Genomic DNA, 21661 nt, shown 5'->3' with positions numbered 1-21661 from the left:
CATATGATTTTTATTAAACTATTAATAATTTCACCTGTTTGAAAACTCGTTTGCTGAGAAAGTCTTGTGGTAAATATACTGATACTGTGCGAATAATGAGGGCGTCCCCAAAATGATTCACGATTACTAATAAAAGATCTTAATAAAGAGCTGGCATGATTTATGAAGTGTAGTGACCTTATATTTTATAACAGGAAAACTACAACCAGAAGAAATATCTTTTTGGAGTTTTATTCAACAGACAACTCTTGATACAACAAATCGCATAAAACATAAATATAGAAATGCGTATAACACAGTTTGATTCATTCACACATTCACACCTAATCATGATACTTGTAGCTCACATTGAACTAGATATCCGGTTAGAGCTTTATACGAGCAGGATGGAGTTGCAGATAACTTTGCGTATCTTTGATGCAGTCCTGACAGGCTGACAGGAGAAATGCAACAAATATGGTAGTGAAACCCCAACTATCAGCACTGTGCCAGTGGCTTCATGCTGTGTGTGTGTTTGTGAGGAGGTTCCTATTCTCCGGCGGGTCTCTGAGGTGTTTCTGCTTCTGCTCGTGTCTTTTGCCATTGGTTGGTGATTAACACACCCCTTGGTTGGGCTGCGATAGGCTGTGAAGTCAGTCAGATAGCAAAGAGTGGAGCAGAGGCGCACTTCAGAGTTTTGTGTGGTAACTTGGGAAGTCTGAGCGGGGCTGGTCACAGAGATTGTTGCATGCACAGGTCATGGCGATCGGATCGGAAAGAAGGAAACATGAAGCTTCTGGGTGTGTCAGCACTATTATCTTCAGTATTGGTCCCCGCCTTTTAGCTGTCGTGGGCTAATGATCAGAAGTTTGGGGCAGGATTGGAATAATTTCGGGTGCAGCTCCCCCAGTCGCTAGGGTTAGGGTTATCCCCATGTGATTCTATCCAGTCCAAAATATATCATTTTCATTCAGACATATTCATCTACATTCTCTACACACAGTTCTGAGATGAAGGATACCAAACATGACCTACTTAGTGTCTCAACTTTGCATAAAATACCTTTTACACCAATGCACTTGATGAGTCCTGTGTGCATAGTTAATCACATTTTGACATCACATTCAGAGTCTGGTTCTCTGGCACCTCCGCAGTAATTTCTTGAACCGAGCAATGTGAGAAAGGATGGTCTGAATTGGGATGATGGTTCTCTTAACCATCTGTGCGACCCCTACAATGTACACAACTGAACTAAGGAAAAATAATAATTTCTTTCATCTGTGGAACAAAAAATCTGATTATCTTGCTCGCCGAATTTGTTGAGGCTGTTTCATTGTGACTGCCATGTTGGTCCTGTTTCAGTTGCAGCTCCTCCTCTTTGTAGAGGTGTCGCTATTGGATGTTCATCTTCACATTCGGTGGAGGCAAATTATGCCTCTTTGCTCATTCACTTCTCATTTTCACCCAGTGTGAGGCCCCAGAGAACAAAGGGCAAAGGAGTGAAAAAAAGAGAATGTGTGTGTGTGTGTGTGTGAGAGAGAGAGAGATAAAAGGGCAGCGAGAAAATGAGTGAAATGAAGGTGTTTCTTTAAACTGGAGCACGGTCTGTGCAAAGGGATTTAAGGATGCAACCCAATATTAATTTATTATGAGTGAGGGTGTGTGCGCATGTGCATATTTGATGCTCAGTTGAAAAGGTCAGCATGGACATTGAGGCTGACAATAAGCAAATAGATATCACTCAGATAAGCAATTGATGGAAGTGTGTGTGTTCGAAAAGGAAGGTTTTATAAGGTGTGACCTTTTAGATAATGGACACTATTGCTATGTGTTGGAACATTCTTGCTTCACAAAACAAAACAACATAAATTATTAAAAAATATTTTGCTCTATAAACCACTTTGGCAGTGTTTCTCAATCCTGCTTTAGAAATTTTATGAATCTTACTTTTTGAAGATTTTTCTTTCAAAGAATGGTCCATTATCAGGTCTTTAAGAATGGGGCTCAGGCTAGTGTGGTACTGGAGCAGGGTTTAGCAATAGTGCTGGAAATAATGAAACAACAGTCTGTAAACTACCAACAACATTGCATATGAACAGCAGCAGTCAGGCAATCAACTGACTATCAATAAAAAAGTGAAAAGCCAGTGCATATCCAATTATCATGCCCAACCTTACCTATCAGCTACTTGTACCATAACCCAGAGTTTAAATCAATCATAGCAGTGACCCTGACACCCTCTGCAATCAGTCAATAAGATGCCAATGAACTGTCACCTTCCTGTTGACTGTCATAACCCAGCCTATGGCTACACTTAAGCAGATTCAATAACATCTCTGGGCAGTGGTGGCCTATCGGTTAAGGAAGTGGCCCCATAATCAGAAGGTTGCTGGTTTGAAGACTGAGCTGCCAAGGTGCCACTGAGCAAAGCACACCCCCACACACTGCTCCTGGCTGCCCACTGCTCACTAAGGGTGGTTAGTGATGGTTAAAAGCAAAGGACACATTCCGTTGTTTCACCATGTATTGTGTTTCACAATGAACTTTCACTTCACTTTTCACATCTCCATTCCTTTGATTCTTCTGTAAACAAGTACTCTCTAATCACACTCATGCATTAACAGGGTTAACAAATTGTGGACCACATTCCAAGAATCTAGTCATCAGTATAGTAGACTCACCCCAAACTATAGTAGCTATCATCTTTCTATGCATGCAGCCATAGATACAGCCAGACTACTCAATGTACTTTTATCAAAAGTTTATTTAAAGAGCACCTTTAAACAACCAGTTGACCAAGGTACTTTACAAGGTACATAAAATTGACAGCTGAGAAGAAATACAAGTCATCATACAACATTTAGGACATAAAACAATACAACAACAAAAAGACGTAAAGCAATAAGCACTAAAACTACTAATATACATTGCTCTTTACCCAGTTATAATTATAAGCCACATAGAAAAGGTGAGTTTGTCTTACAGTGAGAAAAATGGCCTTTTAACATGTCTGTTGCAGATTCCTGCTCATACAAGTGCCTTGGTTATTATTAGATTTAAATGGTCTCTGTGTATGAGTGGACACATTATGGGTAATTTCATCCAGATGTCAGCATCCAAATAACCAAGCCAAACTCTGTATGTATCTGCAGTAATAACATCCAATAGCATCTCCTACATCTGCAGATTAAACATCAAACCGGCGTCTGCCTCATCCCATTGATCATTTCCTGCTAGCCTGGTAATTCCCTGTCCAGAAAAGGCAAAGAGCCAAAAGGAGTAAGGAGAGACGATCAACCTATGGCAGTGAGAAAAGAGAGGGAAAAAGAAAGACGGGTACAGGAAGGACAGAAGTTTGGGAGGTTGTATTTTTGACCTGTTTCTATCCTTGATTGCCACATTTCACCTTTGCTGGGTTGATATTACCATAAATATGTTTACTTTATCATCTATAGAACAACCGGTGTTACTTATCACCATCTTTGGTTTTAACCTTTTATAACCAGCACCATAGACAGCTCCCCTTTAAGTGAAATTGATTGTTTTGCCATTTATGACACACTGCAGCACAGTACATGGTGAACACAACCAAATGTGTCCTCTGTATTTAATCCATCATTTTATGAGCAGTGGGCAGCCATGAAAGGTGCCTGGGGGGCAGTGTGTGGGGACGGTACCTTGATCAAGGGGACCCTGGATTTTAACCTTTCAATTTCTAGTTCACTTTCTCAGCTGCTAGGCCACCACATGTTGTGGAGCAAACTCATTAAATGAAACAGAATTGAATCCTTTCATGCAATTTGTCATATCACTGGGGTACAAATATTGACAACTTTCATTATCTGTGATATTCAACCTAACAAATGTTCATGTGCAAATGTTCATTGGGTGTGGCCAGAACGCTGGTGTGTGGTGTTGACTCTATTCTGGAAATCTCTGTTTTTTCCATGTTTTCACCTGTCCTTGCATTTCTTTTGCAGATTTCTGGAGGTGAATTGTCAGAACACATGTCTTTAGCGTGCATTTTAACTGTTGTTGGACATAACACTGCAGCAGGTAGTGGAAGGGATTCTGCCAGGCTGCAGATACTTTTTTGTGCATGATTTTATTTTATCCCCTAATTTACATAGATACTGTATACAGTTCACTGTTGTAATTAGGAGGAAGACGGGGTGTTTACACATTTTCACTACTTGCATAAGCAAGCCCTTTTCTTTGGCTGAGTATCAATTTGGTTTGCCAGGCAAGCCATAAGCACAACATCCTAATAGCATAATTGCCCACATATCTTGCACCCCTGGCTATTAAGGGCGAAGCAAGTTGCCATTCCAATTCCCATTCCAATTGTTTTATTAGATGTTGCACCCAAATAACAGCTCTGAATAATTAAAAGAGTCAGCATAACTTTTGTTAGCTTTGTCCTATTTCCATTTTTTTGTCTGCCATCAAAAAAAAGCAAAATGCACTTTATGGCTTCCGCCTTTTCACCGAAATCGGCCTCTGTGGACCTGGGAGCTCCGCAGTCTGACCTGGATTGACTGGAGATGAAGGGAGGAGATAAGGAGGTGATGGATGCCATGTTTTCAGGGGAAGTGTCAGTCCCTAGTCTGATTTCCATCACTACCTCAGGCTAGCCTGTACTGTAATGTACTGTAACTGTAAAAAAAAAAAAGATTTAAGTAACAAAAGCATGACTCATGTGGCTCAGAAGGAGAGCAGCACTGTCTCCTGTGAACCGCTATTACAGAAGCATCAGCTGCCATAGAGAAACCACACTTTCCTCACAGCTGCTGCCCTGTTTTATTTAATGTCTGCATAATTTGAATTTGATGCACACTCACTCTCCCTGTCCTGCACCATCTCCCTTTCCCTCTCTCCCCGACTCTCAACAAATTTATTTTATGCGCAGTGTTAAGAGGGGATGATGAGGCTTGTTGTTGAAATCGTGTGGCATCTGCTGTGCCGTGGTGGCGCCTCCAAATCTGGAAGCCTCGCATGCCAAAGGCACCACGCCCCCGGCAGGTTAAACCCTGATTGGCCAATCACGTTGCCAGATTTTAATCTCTTCCAGTTGGCTTTTGGCGCATTAGGAATCAAAGTGAACACCCAATGTGTCTGTACAGGCTTGTGTGTGTGTGTGTGTGTTTATGTAAAGCGCTTACGGTTAGTGGTGAGGCGCTTTGTGCTGTAAACAGGATTACGCACATCTAATGCAGTAAAAACGGACGCTCAGTCTCTCAGGTGACAGAAAGAGGATGAGGAAGGAAGACTCCGATATTTCACACAGAACTCCTGAATTGATCATGGCAGTTGGTGGATACCAAGCTGGTGGTGTTTAATGGTGTATGGGCATTCAATAAACTGAGCTTTCAGTAGAAGAGGAGACATTGTTTTCTATCAGCTCACAACTGGCTTACAATCAGACGGTGAATGAAAGGGTGAGAAGCATGAAGGAGTAACTTCAGTACAACAGCAATGCGTTGCTTTAAATCTGCCAAATGCCTTAAATGTAAATGTAAATCCAGTGTTGCACCTTGGGAGAGGCTCTGTATCCAGTCAAGAGCCTCTTACAATTAATCACCTCTGAAAAGCAATAAGGCAGGAAGTGTTAGTAAGGCAACGGTTTAGGCAAATAAAAGCCTCTTTTAATTATGCAAAGTGCAGCACATTCTTGTAAAAGTCACTATTATCTTAATTAAGATGTGTTTAGTCTTGGGAATTGGTCATATATGTGGAACTGGGTAGAATATATTCCCCCACTGCCCTTCATTCAGGGTTTGAGAGAAGATTCAAAATCGCACTGAAATGCCAAGTAGCCAATTAGGGGCAAAATGGGAGCAGACATCGTCTGACGTCTCATTTTGGGATCGATTGTTATTACATCTGTGGAGTGGCATGACGGCCAGGATGCTTGTTGGTTTTCACATTGTTATGCTGCATTGTGTCATTAATTCACCCCTTTGATTGTTGGAGGAGCTAGAGAGTGGAGAGAATCTCCACAGGGCTCTTTAATGGATGCTTAACCACTCAATTTATTGAACAGCTCATATTTTGTTTGGGGAACAGTTTGCCTCTTCACCCGTCATTACTTGCACAGTCTAACCTGAATCATTTTTGTGCTGTACTTTTAGTATGGACAATATGTTTTTTTTACATAACTCAAAATTCCGTGTATATCTGGTAGTTAGTATATATTCTGTTTCTTATTGACCAGTTTGAGTGTTCTATATTATTCTGAGTAATTGTGACTATAAAAGTTCAGAAGTTTTGGATGACCAGTTTCTAGACACCATATTTTCTCAAAAAGGTTGGTGTCAGTTATCCTGAAGTTCTGTTGCTGTAGAGACCTTTTTTTAACTGAATGCAGAGTACATGAGCATGGGCTTTCAATTGTTGCTTTGTCTGAGAAATCACCAACATCAAAATACTATGACTCAGTACTGAATGGTTATGCTTTTTTTCTGTGAGTCTATGGCATACATAATAAGTTCTTAGGCAATTGCTACTAATACAGCGCCATAATTGTCCCAATTGCTGCCTACACCTTCACCGTTTTATAACAATCAGGCACAATTATTTTGTTGGGTGCAAAACTTATTCAATATATCCTGGAAAATTCTCTCCAAATTAGTGCCTATTGTTAGTTATGTACTCTAGTTTAGGATCATTTACAAATTTATTTTTTTCATGAAAATAAAAAATTTAATTGGTTTGAATAGAAACAAAACACAAAAAGAATAGTAAATAAACTTTGACAACATTTTGAAATGATGTAGTCTAAACCACATCTGCTGATGCTTTAGATATTATACTACTGTTTTCAGCTATGCTAAAATGACTGTGAACTTTAAAATGTGTGTAACTCTAAAAGCTTCATTAATTATTAGAAAACCCTTTTTCAAACACTGAAATCCATTCTAATGTACTGGATTTTAGTACAGATTAATTAAACATTAATCACAGGAATCAAGTGCCGTTTTTTGTGTTTGTACAGCAATTGAAGTGTATGCAGATATTCCATCATTTACAGTCATTTAAAACATGAACAATGTCTGGAGTTTTGAGATGTTCCAAAAAATGACATTTCTGAATGACCTTAAACCTTTAAACTGTACTCTATGTGAACATGTGATTTTATTGACTCAAACACTAGTCACAACAGATCAAAATGCATCATGTATTATATTATATCCACTGATGTCAATGCGGAAAAAGCACAAAATGCAATATTATGCAAGACATATTCAAAGATGAGTTCCTTCTTTTTCTGTTGAGTAGAGTCAGACACATACAGCTTTTTTAACCTTCACTGCTAGCTTGTCTTATCGCACATTCCTCAGGCTTTTCTTTTTTTTGTGTTTTTTTTTGTGTGTGTGTGTGTGGGTGTGTGTGTTTGTGTGTTGTTTTTTTTACTCTGACAGAGATCCTCTGCTCCTGTCAGTGTAGGCAGAGAGGTTGATCTCCCAGGAGCCTTTGGGGCATGCCTGGGTGACAGAGTCGTGGGAGAGGATTTGACCTCTTCCGTGAGTGACAGGTGTTCTCAGACAATGTGCCGCCAGACTCCCCACCCCTCCCCAAAAGAAGTCTTCCGTACTCTTTCTTACGCTTTCTTTGGGCTCATTTCCGTTGTAATCACAGTCTCCCTCTGTTGGTGTCTGAGGAAGGGTGCAGCCACTGTGGGGGCCACTGTGGGGGCTGGTGAGAGCTAATTGATGTGTCTGGGTTAAGATTCATATTGTTATCATAGTTAGCATATATTTACACACCATTTGTTTCATTTCTCTAAAGCAAGCCTCTAATATTTATGTGAAGTGTGTAGGATGTTCTTAACGAACTAAAGCATTTAAGATAGGTGGTATGGTGGTAGTAACCTAGTGGGTAACACACTCGGCTATGAACCAGAAGACCCAGGTTCAAATCCCACTTACTACCATTGTGTCCCTGAGCAAGACACTTAACCCCAAGTTGCTCCAGGGGGGGGCTGTCCCTGTAACTACTGATTGTAAGTCGCTCTGGATAAGGGCGTCTGGTAAATGCTGTAAATGTAAGATTTTTTTGTAGACTTGTATGTCAGACTCACTGAAATTTGTTTTAGAGTTAAACTAAAAGCGTTTTTGTATGACTTCTTTGACACACAGATTGACTTTAATGATGTTTTTATAAAGCTATAAATAGGAAGAACCCATACACCCTACTTCCTCATTCTGGACTATTTAAACATTACATCTCTGTCTGATAAATTTAACTGCAAGAACTGGTTTTCCCAATACCTATTCTTGAAAAGCTATTTTCCCCAAAATATCAAATTCGAAGCCACTCAGTCTGGAAACTCTGAGCATAAGGTCTTCTGTCATCTCCTCCTTCTCCAGTTCCATCTGTTTTCTTTCTCATCATACCACCATAAGAGGACATTACAGGACATCTTGGTACCATGTGCCCTACTAAAAAAAAACAGGCAGAGATATAATCAGCCATTTTACTCAATGCACTTTGACAACAGCATTAAAAACACAGACAAAATTAAATCGGCTTTATTCAACTCTAGACAATGTGCTGGATTTCCGGAAATATTAGTTAAACATTAATCACTGGAATCACTTACCATTTTTTTTGCATGTACAGCAATTGAATTAGTTCCATTAATAAGATCATTATAGAATTTTTGTGGTAGTAGTTGCAATGTGCATAACTCACTTGCCTATGAACCAGTTCAAACCTCACTTACTACCATTGTGTCCCTGACACATAACCCTGGCGTAAATGCGATAAATGTAAATGCTTAAGCAACTTTTTATCAGCTACTCCTATTGTTACGGGCATGGTGTCAGAATGCTGTATTGCTGTATTGAAATGGTGTCTGGGGTTTGTGACACTCCGTATAGAATAAATGGGATGGCAAAAGAATAAATAAAGAGATGGAGGCTGTCTGGTGGGCTTGTCCGGTAAGATGTCAAAACTGTCATTATGTCACCAGTAAATCAGAGCAACAGGACAGGCACGAACAGCAGAGCATTAGGGATGGTTTCTTTGTGGATTCGATGCAGAAGGGGGAGGGGAAGTGTCTGCTGCACACTCTTTGCACAGTCAGGTAGACTTCCTGCTGGGGTTATTAATTGCAAAAATGGCAGATTGTACTCGAGGCGTGATGCCAGGTTCCAGCTCTTTGAAAAAAAAATTGGCTTGTCAAAAAGTTTTTCTCCCCTCAGTATAAAGGTCTTTTCTTCAAGCATCCACTGACCCGCCTTTATCGGTCCGTTTAAATACAATTTCATGTCTTTAAATTAGATGTTGAAGCCTGAAGTATTCCTCCGTGGATAAATTAATTGTTATTGTTAATTTCGGTGAAAGGGGTGTGTTTTACATGGGTTTTTTTTTCACTAAAGTCATTACTGCTGCTTGAAGCCAGCTATTCATCAGCTCTGGGAGTGGACTTGTTAAAATGTGTTTGCTGTCTTGTTGTTGAATTAATTCTTCAGTGCCCTTTGTAAGAATTCATCATGAGTTTGTGTCGTAGGTACGTATCAATGTTCTCTAAACTGTCAGAAATAGGTGGCCTTGGTGTCATTGACATGTAGATTGTTTGGAACCATTCATGGAAAGTTTTTGAAGGTAGCTCTTTATAATTTTTTTGAAGAATGGATTCCACTGACCCACTGAAGCTCCTGTTTCTTTTCAGGGTAGCAGGCAATTTTATGTAACATCTTCAAATAGGTATACATGAAGATGCTTTGTCCTTGATTAATAATGAGATCCTACATGGTATTCATGATTAAAAGAGTCTTTATTAGATGAACCCTAATGTTGATATGTAAATAACTCTTTGTGTATTCTTCATGTAAGAATGTGGACCTTGGTCATTATTCATCATTAGAAACATTTAACTTTACATTTACAATTACGGTATTTATCGGACGCCCTTATCCAGAGCGCCTTACAGTCAGATTGCGCTTTTCTAAGAACGCACATGGTGGTAGTAGCATAGCTCCAGGGAGACTGTCCCTGTAACTTCTGATTGTAAGTTGCTCTGGATAAGGGTGTCTGATAAATGCTGTAAATGTAAACATCAGGATGGCCTCCATATCATGTCCACGCAGGAAGAACCTCTCCACGCAACAGGCTTTGGTCTTGCTTCAGGAAATGCAGACTCTGATGGAGGAGAGATTTCATTTGTCCAGCAGGCCACTGATACTTCCTCAGAAGAATCTGAAAAGGAGACGGAACAAGAACCCAACATGCCTCCACGGAAGATGCACCGTGGTCCTGGGAAGCCCTGTCTGAACCAGACAGCAAAGGACGGCACTGTGTGGGTAGAGGAGACCATTGGAGTGCCGTAGCAAACCACTCGTGCTTCACTGCGCAAGCTTTGGCATTGTCATTGTACATATGATATTTAAATAAACCCATTTTAGAGTGAGGTTCATGTGAATCTCCGAACAGAGCCGGACTGGAATTAGGCAATTCATGAACTGATGGCATTCGTTTCAATTCTGTTTGTAAGAGCAATCATGAGTCCCGTTGGTGCCATTGTGGATTGCTGATCAGAAAACTTTATGGTGCCAGTAATCAAATGACAATGTCCCGAGATTATGCAAGTCTTGCTCAGGGACACAATGGTAGTAAGTGGGGTTTGAACCTGTAAATTTGTCGTCTCATAGGTGAGCGTGTTTCCCACTAGGCTTCTACCTCCCTTTTATGTTTGTGACCAGTTATTTTGTTGTAGAAAATAATCTTTGCTGCTATGCACTCTCTTTTTTGCTCATATTGACATGTGACCCTGTTAAAGGCTACTTCTGGCATCGCTGCAGCTCCACCCAGCCGCACGCAATCAGTGTCACGCAATCAAGTATCAGGTCTTTCAGACAGCATTCATACCCGACACCCCAGCACACACAATACACCTGATTCAGTCCCGACACAGGTGAGGGTATAATCACGAATTTTGAGGACGCGGCTCGTTCTCAAAGCTTCCCGAGCGCAGGCTCTTCTAGGGCATGCTCTGATTACGGCACACCCACGAGCCGAGCCCCTGCTGGAGGAGGGCGCCGCAATCTCGGCGAGAGCAGAACAAGTCGGACCGCGGGTGAATGATTGCTGCTGCTGCTGCTGCAGAGGGGAACAGGGCGGGAACGAGGGAGGGTGGGAACACGATGGAGAGGTGAATGAGTGGGCTGTGGGTGCAGGAGTGTGTGTGTGTGTGTGTGTGTGTGTGTTTACACACAGTAAATGGGTGCTGTGTTGTTCACTCCATCTCTGAGCTATATTTTTCTGCCTCGCTTCTCTAAACCGCCGGCTTCACAACAAAAACAGCTTCATAACAAAAGCAGGGTGTCTTGTCTGCCCTTTCTCTTTGATGCAGCCTGTCTCACACAGACGCTGCACACACAGCAACAGCACACCGCAGTGACCAAAGGATGTGTGCGCACAACTTACCAATGATGTTGTTCTCTTGCATCTGGCTGAGAGGGGTAGGCTCAAGATTACAAGCTCCTTCGTATTACTGCTGTGTAACCATAGAATTAAACCTCGTGGCACTTTTCAAATCTAAGCTATGCGTTTGTCACTAAATAACTTTAAATAACCATATCAGAAAACTCATGTTGAGTTCACACAGGAGGCTACTTAACTTCAATATTACTTGTTATTGACTTCCATCCACTGTCAATTCTGCAATCAAACACACAGCAGATGAGGATGTAATATCTACACTGCTTTTAAACGCATTACAACTTACCACTACAGGGAGCCTGACTGCCGTTCTACATAAGGTTCCACATAATCCATTGATAGCTGTAAAGCTGTGAGCCTTTGATATTCTTTGAGGATAAATATGCCCATTTTCTTTACTCTCTGTAAATAATTTGGTGGTTTCACGTGAGAAGGTGAATCCTGGTCGCCCATGTAAAACTGTGGAGAATAGTACAAACACTCTCTCTACACACAAAAGCACTGTATTAAAACCCACTACAATTTGATGTTACCTGGCTGAAAGAGGCATGGCACAATAGAGGTTAAAAGAATGAACAGTTTCTAATTTATTAACCCCAGTAAATTATTGTTGCAGTTACATGTAAATATTGTGTATAAAAAAGATACCAATGTTACAGAGAAAATCAAAATGAAAGACAGGAGGAAAAGATAGAGAAAAGACAGAAAAGCCTGAACCAATCTTCAGAGACATCACCTGATCCAGGAGAAAAATGGGTAGAGAGAAAAGACTCAGGAGCTGGAAGGCCCAGTTCCCGATGGAAAAGATGAAAAAAGAGTCCAGCTACCACAAGTGAACATTCCTTTATTTATTTGACCCCCAGGAAGTTGTCACATACCAATCAGAATTTGTTGTTTCTGTCAACAAATTCTGACAAAGGCAGGGCGGGGTATCTCAGAAACCCGTGGCTGGCATTTCACACCTCTTGCCATTTGACAAAGATACGGAAAATGTAGGTGAACCTCTACGCAAATCAAATGTGCTGAAACGTCGTGGCCCTGCAACGTCCCATCTTCCACCCACATATCAGGTTCCCTTTAGAAGGTGAGAATGTTCTAATATGCAGCAACCCGTCACCTGAGGTAGCAGCTCTGTTTGCATCTCTTCCTAATTCTGGCCCTCCTCATGTTGGTAGCCCTCTAAGCTAATATTTATTGGGCTTTTAACAAGACATAGATTTCATTGCAAAAAACAACAGTGGGGGGTGGCTTAAAACATACAACAGACACAAGCAATTAATGAAGCCAACAGAAAGTGATAGGAGAGCGCTGCATAAAATTCGACCAGCTTCAATTACAGCAGTGATGGAGATGAGGAGGTCAGCGAATGCTGCCTACAGACTTATTTACTTATTAGCAGAGAGAGAAGAAACCGATAACCAACAGGTTGCGTTCAACTGAACTGAGAATAAAAGAAAGAATGCTGCTGCAGAAGATGGATATTTCATTAAGCATACTGTATTTTGGGATCCATTTACTTTAATGAAATGATTCATCTTTTAAGGTGGCTCTATCACCGCACTTTTAAACACTGGTTTGTCTTTTTATAGTTTGTCTGATATTCCATTGTGAGGGATTACAATGTAATGAGATTCGTCTGAGCTTTTAATTCAATATGCAGATACAGGAGGATTTTACTTAAAGTCTGGCAGATTTTAGAGATTTTGCCTCTTCACATAGAGTAACATTCAAGCAGAAGGAGGAGGAGGGAGAAAGAATGCTTGGCAGGAGAATTCATTTGGGGCCTAATGGGGTCCAGTTTGCAAATCGGAATTCGTGAATAAAACACCTGATAATTTATAATTTGGTAGTGTATGTGGTCCTGAGATGACTATGACAGAGTTTATGTGATGTCTGTTAATGGCATTCAGTGTTGTCACATGGGCTCCTCCAATTTGACAGTGTGTGTGTTAATGGTGTGTTAGCCCTGTGATGGGCTCGTGACCAAGATCTGGATTCAGCGGTTACACACAATTAAAATTTACATATATGTAAGTGTAATCAAATATGCAAACCACTAAGCAGATAGAGCTTTCAATGGATCACTGTTTAAAAATGGAAGATGATGACACTTGGACACTTCTCCGGTGTTATTGGTTGATTTTGTAAAAAGACAATCCGTTGAACCCAACTCAGTTACCTGGACATACAGAGTCATGGAACAATAGAGGTTACAGGAATTTACAGTTTCTAGTTTATTAACACAGGTAGATTACTCTTGCAGTTACATCGAAATATGGTATGAAAAAATTGTACAGAAAGACCAAACATTGGAGAACAGGAGAAAGCTAGAGAGAAAGAGCAAGTATCAAACTCAGGAGAGGAAGCCTGGACCTCAGAGAAGCAGGGGAAAAGCAGATGAGAAATACACAGAAGCTAGGGGTAGAAGAACCCCAGTAGCTGGGGGGGAACCCCCCAAAGAAGGTCTGAGCACTTCCTTAATGGACCTTTGGCTCCCACCAAGGTTGCCACAGACCATTCAGGAAGTCCTTAGATGTTTCTGACTTGTCCATACAGAACCCCTGATACAGGAATACAGTGGCCACATGGTGATTGTCTTGGTTTCTGAGGTGGATGCTGCAGCTTAAGTGGGGTTTTTCATTAGAACATAATAAATCATGGACCAGGAATGACCAATTTTGCAATTTCAGCTTTGTTGTCTGGTTACTGATTGGCCTGAATGGTCTCTCAATGTGTGTTTTCAGGTGATCCAGCGCAGGGAGGACGGCTCAGTGAACTTCTTCAGGGACTGGGACTCCTACAGAGAAGGCTTTGGCAAAATCACAGGCGAACACTGGCTAGGTAAGTATGTGTGTTGATGAAACTAAAGTAAAATGATAAAAAATGTCTTTTTGGTGGAGCTTGTATTAATGTCTCCAGTGAATGTCCTGTTAAAGTGTGTGCGTCCCTGTGCGCACATGCGGATGTCAACACTGAGTCAACCCATCACAGAAAGGTCGTCCACTTTCTCATTAGCAAGAAAATGTCGCCAGCCGTAGCGGCGGTAGGAAAAGTGGCTTGAGCAGACGTGTAAGGGGAGAGCGGTGCGCAGAGGCCATACCCGTCCCCGGGCAGGTGGACAGATGCTCTGTTACTGAGACGTGCTTCACTCTACAGCACACAGAGGCATGTACTGCACCATTGCAGTGTGTGTATGTGTGCTCATTTGTTTGCGCGCACATGTTTTATTCAGGCTGACTGTGTATGCATATTTCCGCAAGGTTACGATGGCATTTTGTTCGTTATTACACACCGCATGTAATTATTCCTCATCGCCATGAATGTGTGTTTCACGTCTTCTCTTCTTCTGTCACTCTGAATTGATCTCTCTCCAGCCAATTTACCCTGTCTTGTCTGAGAATCTTGACTCCCTTCATCCTGACATACAGACAACTCGGCACCTTCATTTCTGATTCATCCCCAGGGGAACCTTTTGCGTGCACACACACACACACACACACCTGCTCCTGCATACACAGAAAACAATGGCTGAATCACGCCCTACACTGCATCTCTCAAATGCAAACATATGTCACAGCTATTGTTCCGCCAGCAGGGGGCATGCGGCCACCCACTAGGACAGATACCCGGAAGCAGTTGCCGTCCAGTATAAAGACCGATCGGCCATCTTGGACAAGGCTCGTTACCCTGACTGAATCTGTCTCACGCTGACTGACCACTTTGCCACTTTTGTCTCACCCTCTGATGTTCCCGTTCTATCTGCAACTGACCCACGCCCCCTGACTCTTCTACAGCCCCTTACCTTTCGATACGCCTATGCCACGGTAACCCAAGTCTCCTCTCTTAATCCGCGCGCCATGTCTCCCACCGCAGATCCTACGCTCGGCCTGCATCGCTCCCACAACACCCCCCTCCCCGTCCACGCTCCTGCTCTCGCACTACCATCTACAGTTCAACTGTGGCTTCTTTCTTCCCTCTGGTGATGTCTGCTCATGCGCCATCAAGGCCCAACCATTACGCATAAAAATGGATTTGTTTCAGTAGGCCTCACCTAATCGAATCATAGAAAATTTGGTTACAAACAGGATGTAAAACAGACAAAAATCTATATAAATAAGAGGGACTGACCCACAAACGTAGGACTCATGACATTAACATATTGATAAACAGTCCAACAGAAGGTCACAATTGAAAGATTGTTAGCATCAGAGGAAGGCCACAATATTTCATTTTCTGAATGGAAATAGGACATAATACAATATGGCAACATTTATAACAAAACACCCATTGTTTAGAGCTCATTATTTCCTAAAATCAATTAGGTTCTTCTAATGCGGCATTCAGATGAACTCCAACAACTATACTTAATTACAAAAGGCTTGGATAAAGCTTTCTTACATTTCACATTTACAGCATTCGGCAGACACTCTTGTCCATAGAAACAAATAATTTTCTGTGATTGCTGACATAATTTAGAAATCTTTTAAATGCAAATTATTATTAATATATGATATGAGAAAGCACCACTAGATTGAGCTGTCCCTTTAGGCAATTGAGCCATATAAACTCTGCATTTGAGCCTCACCCATCGCTCTGTTTTCAGCTTTCATGCTACGATCACGTGTGAATTTAGAATTTTGATTTAACTCTATTTTAGATGCAGAGTTGAGTTGAGAGCAGAGTTATGCATTTGCAAATGTTTAAGCTGAACTGGGATGTAAAAACACAGCGACTCAGCAGCTTGCCTAGTCTCTTAATGACAGTGAATGCTGACGGGCCAAATTTGAATGTAACACCTGTAACTAGTGCTGCTTCTGGCAATGGCGCTTGGAGGTAACATGAGGTAGAAGGTCAGTGAGATGCAAGAGTTAGAGAACGAGAGGAAGGGGCAGTAAAGGGGCTTTTTTTTTTTTCATTGCTTTAACCTGATGGAGAGCACATTACCTTATTACTAGGGGAGTGAACAGTAGAGAACTGATTAACTCTGCATATCAATGTGTTTGTGTGTGTATGTGGGTGCATGTGTGGGTGTGTAAAAGAGAGTGACAGATGAATGTATGGAGAATGCAAAATGTGCCTGTAAGGCAGCTTTTAGACGACTTTTATAAAGGCTTTTAAGGACAACACTGTAGCATTTATCATCCAAGTTTTGATTACTAAAACATACAGACAGACACACATTATGTGGGTAGCATTGAGCTTCCTGACTACAGGGAAGGTCAGCGCTGCATTGTGTGTACTGTGGAGCTGTACTTTATCTCTCTGTTCACCCTGACAATCTCATCACACACAGCAAGGTTTTTCATGGTATAACATGGAATTAGAAATGTAGAACTCAGAAATTTAGTTAAATCTAGAAAGAAAACTTATTTTAATAATCTTTTTGTAGTGTACATTCAACGTCTAATTTGCTGGTTAATTTTCAAAGAAGAAGCATAACTTCATAACGTCACATATGACCACAAATCAGTGAAATTCCCTATACAAGTAGAATTTTTGTCAGTTCCATTGATGTTGCTAGGCAACTCTTAATGAACTGCACTGAACTGGTCATCACACAGACCCCCCATAGTGCAATCATAAAAGAAAAGAAAAAAAAAATATATATATATATATACACACACACACCACACACACACACACACATGCTAAGCTAAACTATAATAACTACAGCTAAAGCTTAAATACTGCATACTAACTAAAAAAATACTGTACAGGTTATACTCTACATGAGAAAAGTAGAACTTTTCTGTACAATGAACTGGTTGAACAGGACATAACTGGACAACATCATGTAGGAGTGCTTGTGAGTGGAAACAGACAGCTTTGGAAAATGTGCAGGAATATGCAAAATGTGCTGAGATGTGCAAAAATCAGGTGTATAAGGCTGGAGGTGTATTGATGTTGAGTTTATCAGTTTTTGGTGATGCAGTGCATTGAGAGCATTGAGAGCTCTGAATGCTTAGGGGAAGAAGCTCTTGCAGTGTCTGGCAGTTACAGTTCTGATGCTGTGGAACTGTCTGCCAGACAGTAGGAGGGAGAACAGGGCATGTGAGGGGTGGTGAGAATCCTTCATTATGTTCCGAGCTCGATGGATGAGGTGCTTCTCGTAGACCTGGGAGATGGGTGGAAGTGGAACCCTGATGATGCGCTCTGCTGTCTTCACTATCCGCTCAGTGACAGTTCCCGTACCAGACAGTGATGTGGCCACAGAGAACACTCTCAACTGTCCCATCTCTTTGGTCTTGGTGACACTGAGAGCAGGTTACTCCAGCACCAATGCACCAGATGTTTTATCTCCTCTCTGTAGGCAGACTCATCACTGTTGTGTCATCTGCGAACTTGATGATGTGGTTCAAACTGTACTGTGTACAGGGAGTGCAGAATTATTAGGCAAGTTGTATTTTTGAGGAATAATTTTATTATTGAACAACAACCATGTTCTCAATGAACCCAAAAAACTCATTAATATCAAAGGTGAATGTTTTTGGAAGTAGTTTTTAGTTTGTTTTTAGCTATTTTAGGGGGATATCTGTGTGTGCAGGTGACTATTACTGTGCATAATTATTAGGCAACTTAACAAAAAACAAATATATACCCATTTAAATTATTTCTTTTTACCAGTGAAACCAATATAATATCTCCACATTCACAAATATACATTCAAAAACAAAACAAAAACAAATCAGTGACCAATATAGCCACCTTTCTTTGCAAGGACACTCAAAAGCCTGCCATCCATGGATTCTGTCAGTGTTTTGATCTGTTCACCATCAACATTGCGTGCAGCAGCAACCACAGCCTCCCAGACACTGTTCAGAGAGGAGTACTGTTTTCCCTCCTTGTAAATCTCACATTTGATAATGGACCACAGGTTCTCAATGGGGTTCAGATCAGGTGAACAAGGAGGCCATGTCATTAGTTTTTCTTCTTTTATACACTTTCTTGCCAGCCACGCTGTGGAGTACTTGGACGCGTGTGATGGAGCATTGTCCTGCATGAAAATCATGTTTTTCTTGAAGGATGCAGACTTATTCCTTGAAGAAGGTGTCTTCCAGAAACTGGCAGTAGGACTGGAAGTTGAGCTTGACTCCATCCTCAACCCAAAAAGGCCCCACAAGCTCATCTTTGATGATACCAGCCCTTGCTGGCGTCTGAGTCGGACTGGAGCTCTCTGCCCTTTACCAATCCAGCCACGGGCCCATCCATCTGGCCCATCAAGACTCACTCTCATTTCATCAGTCCATAAAATCTTAGAAAAATCAGTCTTGAGATATTTCTTGGCCCAGTCTTGACATTTCAGGTTGTGTGTCTTGTTCAGTGGTGGTCGTCTTTCAGCGATTCTTACCTTGGCCATGTCTCTGAGTATTGCACACCTTGTGCTTTTGGGCACTCCAGTGATGTTGCAGCTTGGCAGCTGCACGCTTGACTTTTCTCAGTTCATGGGCGGTTATTTTGTGCCTTGGTTTTTCCACACGCTTCTTGCGACCCTGTTGACTATTTTGAATGAAACACTTGATTGTTCGATGATCACGCTTCAGAAGCTTGGCAATTTGAAGAGTGCTGCATCCCTCTGCAAGATATCTCACTATTTTTTTTGCCAAAGGAAAGGAAGTTGCCTAATAATTACGCACACCTGATATAGGGTGTTGATGTCATTAGACCACACCCCTTCTCGTTACAGAGCTGCACATCACCTGTCCTGCATGAAAATCATGTTTTTCTTGAAGGATGCAGACTTATTCCTTAATTGCTTAATTGGTAGTAGGCTTTCGAGCCTATACAGCTTGGAGTAAGACAACATGCATGAAGAGGATGATACTCATTTGCCTAATAATTCTGCACTCCCTGTACATGTACATTTTTAACAGTGGAATTGAAGCAGCACAGCTTAACATAGCTCACAGTATGCAAGTCAGCTACACCAATTTCCTCCAAAAATGTAAACCACACGGAAAGTGTCACAGACATCTAGACTATATCATGAGGCTATTGTTTTTCCAGGGTTAGCATTAACTAGGACTTCACCCAATAGCAATCATTTTTGCAACAGCTGGGACGTGTAAAATAAAGATGTGTGAGACACAGACCCAATAGTTAGCCAAATCAGGTTACCTGATTATTATTATCATTATTAACAGTTAAATAATTTTTTTATTGTGAAATTATACCCTGACAGTAAATTCAAGGGAAACAAATGCCCTAGAATTTGCTGTGCCTCTAAGTGTAATAAAGATGCATCTGCAGGCGAGTAATATGGCTTGATTTTCACTCTGATTGAATATGATCCCATACAACAGCCAGAAGCCCTGCAAGTGACAAAGAAGAATCAGACACAATTCAGAGCATCAATAATTCAGGGCTCACTTGGGTGTAGTAACAGGCATCTGCCAAAAAACGCTATCACTTCATGATGAATTATTTACGAGGGGAAAACACTCTCCATTATTCCCAATGCGCTTGGCTTGGGAAGGCAGATCTGTCCCGGGTAGGATGCAGAATTCCCAGCCAGTAGCTGTGATTGGTGCTGCACTGAGCAGATGCTCAATCACCGCCCTTCCCAGCTGAACATTTCCCATGGTTCTGCATAACATACCTTAAACATTCTTACAATGTAACCCCAATGTTTGCAGAGCCAGGATTAAAGTCTTTCTAAAAGACAAATGTAGAACGATCCTATTAGGATAGATTTAAAAAAAAGTATAGGACTAAAAAAAATATTTGCACATTCCATTATAACCATAGCCTGAAGGGTGAAATCTGTATTAAGTGTGTGTGTGTGTGTGTGTGTGTGTGTGTGTGTGTGTGTGTGTGTGTGTGTGTGTGTGTGTGTGTGTGTGTGTTAAAAATATTCGCAGTAACAAAAGGCCAATTTTGTTTGCAAAATACCTCTAGTTTTAACTAAAGAGCAGTGTTGGGGAGTAACATGTTAAATGTACTGATGTTAAGTAAATTATTTACTGAAAACTGTGTAATTAAATTACAATTACTTTTAGTTACACGTTAATATTGTATACTAAACCTTGCTGACATGTTTAATTATAGTGATGTAGCGGGGAGTTGTATTCGTATCAGCCAATCATTATTTGTGTCAGCTTCAGTGCCTATAAAAATCCCTGTTAAGCAGACATTGTTAGCTGAATTTGACGAGTTTCCAGTCTTGTCGTTGAACCTGTCTGTTGAAATGTTGGATCTGGACTGTCTGCACTATTGTTTCAGATCATCTTATCTTTCAATAAAGTTTCAATAAAGTTCAGTCGATTCAACTTTATATATGAAGCCACCTTTGCATTTACAATTCCTGGGATCAACTTTGCATTTTACGTCCCCATCTCCAGCTGTCCCTTGTACATCCCCTGAAAAAATATATAATATAAAAAAAAAAAAAACAAGTAGCACACACAATGGTAGTAAGTTGACTTCATGTCAGTTTTATTGAGAGAGGGTGACATGTAATTGTAACGAATTTCCAAAGTAATCCTCCCAACACAAGATGTAGATGTATAATACATATATTACATAGTTATTAGCATTATCATCAGACTAACTATTAAAATAATTTGTGTGTGTGTGAGAGAGAGAGAGAGAGAGAGAGAGATAGAGTGCATCATAATGAAAATGTAATGTGTACTGTGTGTAGAGTGTTTGTTGCAACCTGAACCAACTGATTTAGCAGTGAATGCTTGTTGCATGTTGTTATTTATTTATTCATTTATTCATTTTCTGAATTGTCTTTTATTCCAGGACTGAAAAATAATTTTCAACAGTATTCCATCTGGTCTGTGTGCAGTTAGGCAGGTGCATAGTAGAATGGCAGTACTGACAGCAGCTACTGTCTTCAGTGGTTGGTGAATATTTTCAAAGAATTTGCAGTGATTGGATCATGGAGGTACTGTAAAGAGGACTGCAAATGTGTGAAAAAGAGAGAGAGATTAATGTAACGTGACTGATTTTTTTTATTGCTATACACCCATCTGTTTCCTCCCATGTCCCCTCTCCTTCTCTGGTGGTCTCTCAGCACGAGACATTCTTCCCGTCATTAGCCTGAATGTGTCAAAAATAGAGATTTATTTATCGCTTCTGATCTGGTTAAAATCTCTCAATTTCATTTGTTTATCACTCTCAGACACTGCCATAAAAGATGGAGCAATGGCGGGAGGGATATATAACCAGAGCGAGGGATGAAAGAGGTGTGGCAGAGCTACTCTGGGAGCTCAGGTGCTGGTGGGAGAGCGAG

At 41.0% G+C, this 21661-nt stretch overlaps 1 protein-coding gene across 5 annotated transcripts in view; it reads left to right on the top strand.

The window, feature by feature from the left end:
- Positions 1–21661, top strand: part of fibcd1b (fibrinogen C domain containing 1b) — a 76554-nt gene that overhangs the window by 33674 nt on the left and 21219 nt on the right. For all 5 annotated transcript variants that reach the window (XM_028973322.1, XM_028973321.1, XM_028973324.1 and 2 more), the window contains one exon: positions 14169–14265. In XM_028973322.1, coding sequence (XP_028829155.1) covers positions 14169–14265 — 97 coding nt within the window. The remainder of the gene's footprint in view (positions 1–14168; positions 14266–21661) is intronic.

Source organism: Denticeps clupeoides, chromosome 3 (genome assembly GCF_900700375.1).
Source record: "Denticeps clupeoides chromosome 3, fDenClu1.1, whole genome shotgun sequence".
Classification (NCBI taxonomy): domain Eukaryota; kingdom Metazoa; phylum Chordata; class Actinopteri; order Clupeiformes; family Denticipitidae; genus Denticeps; species Denticeps clupeoides.
Note: the sequence above shows the minus strand (reverse complement) of the source record. Positions and strands in the feature narration are given on the sequence as shown.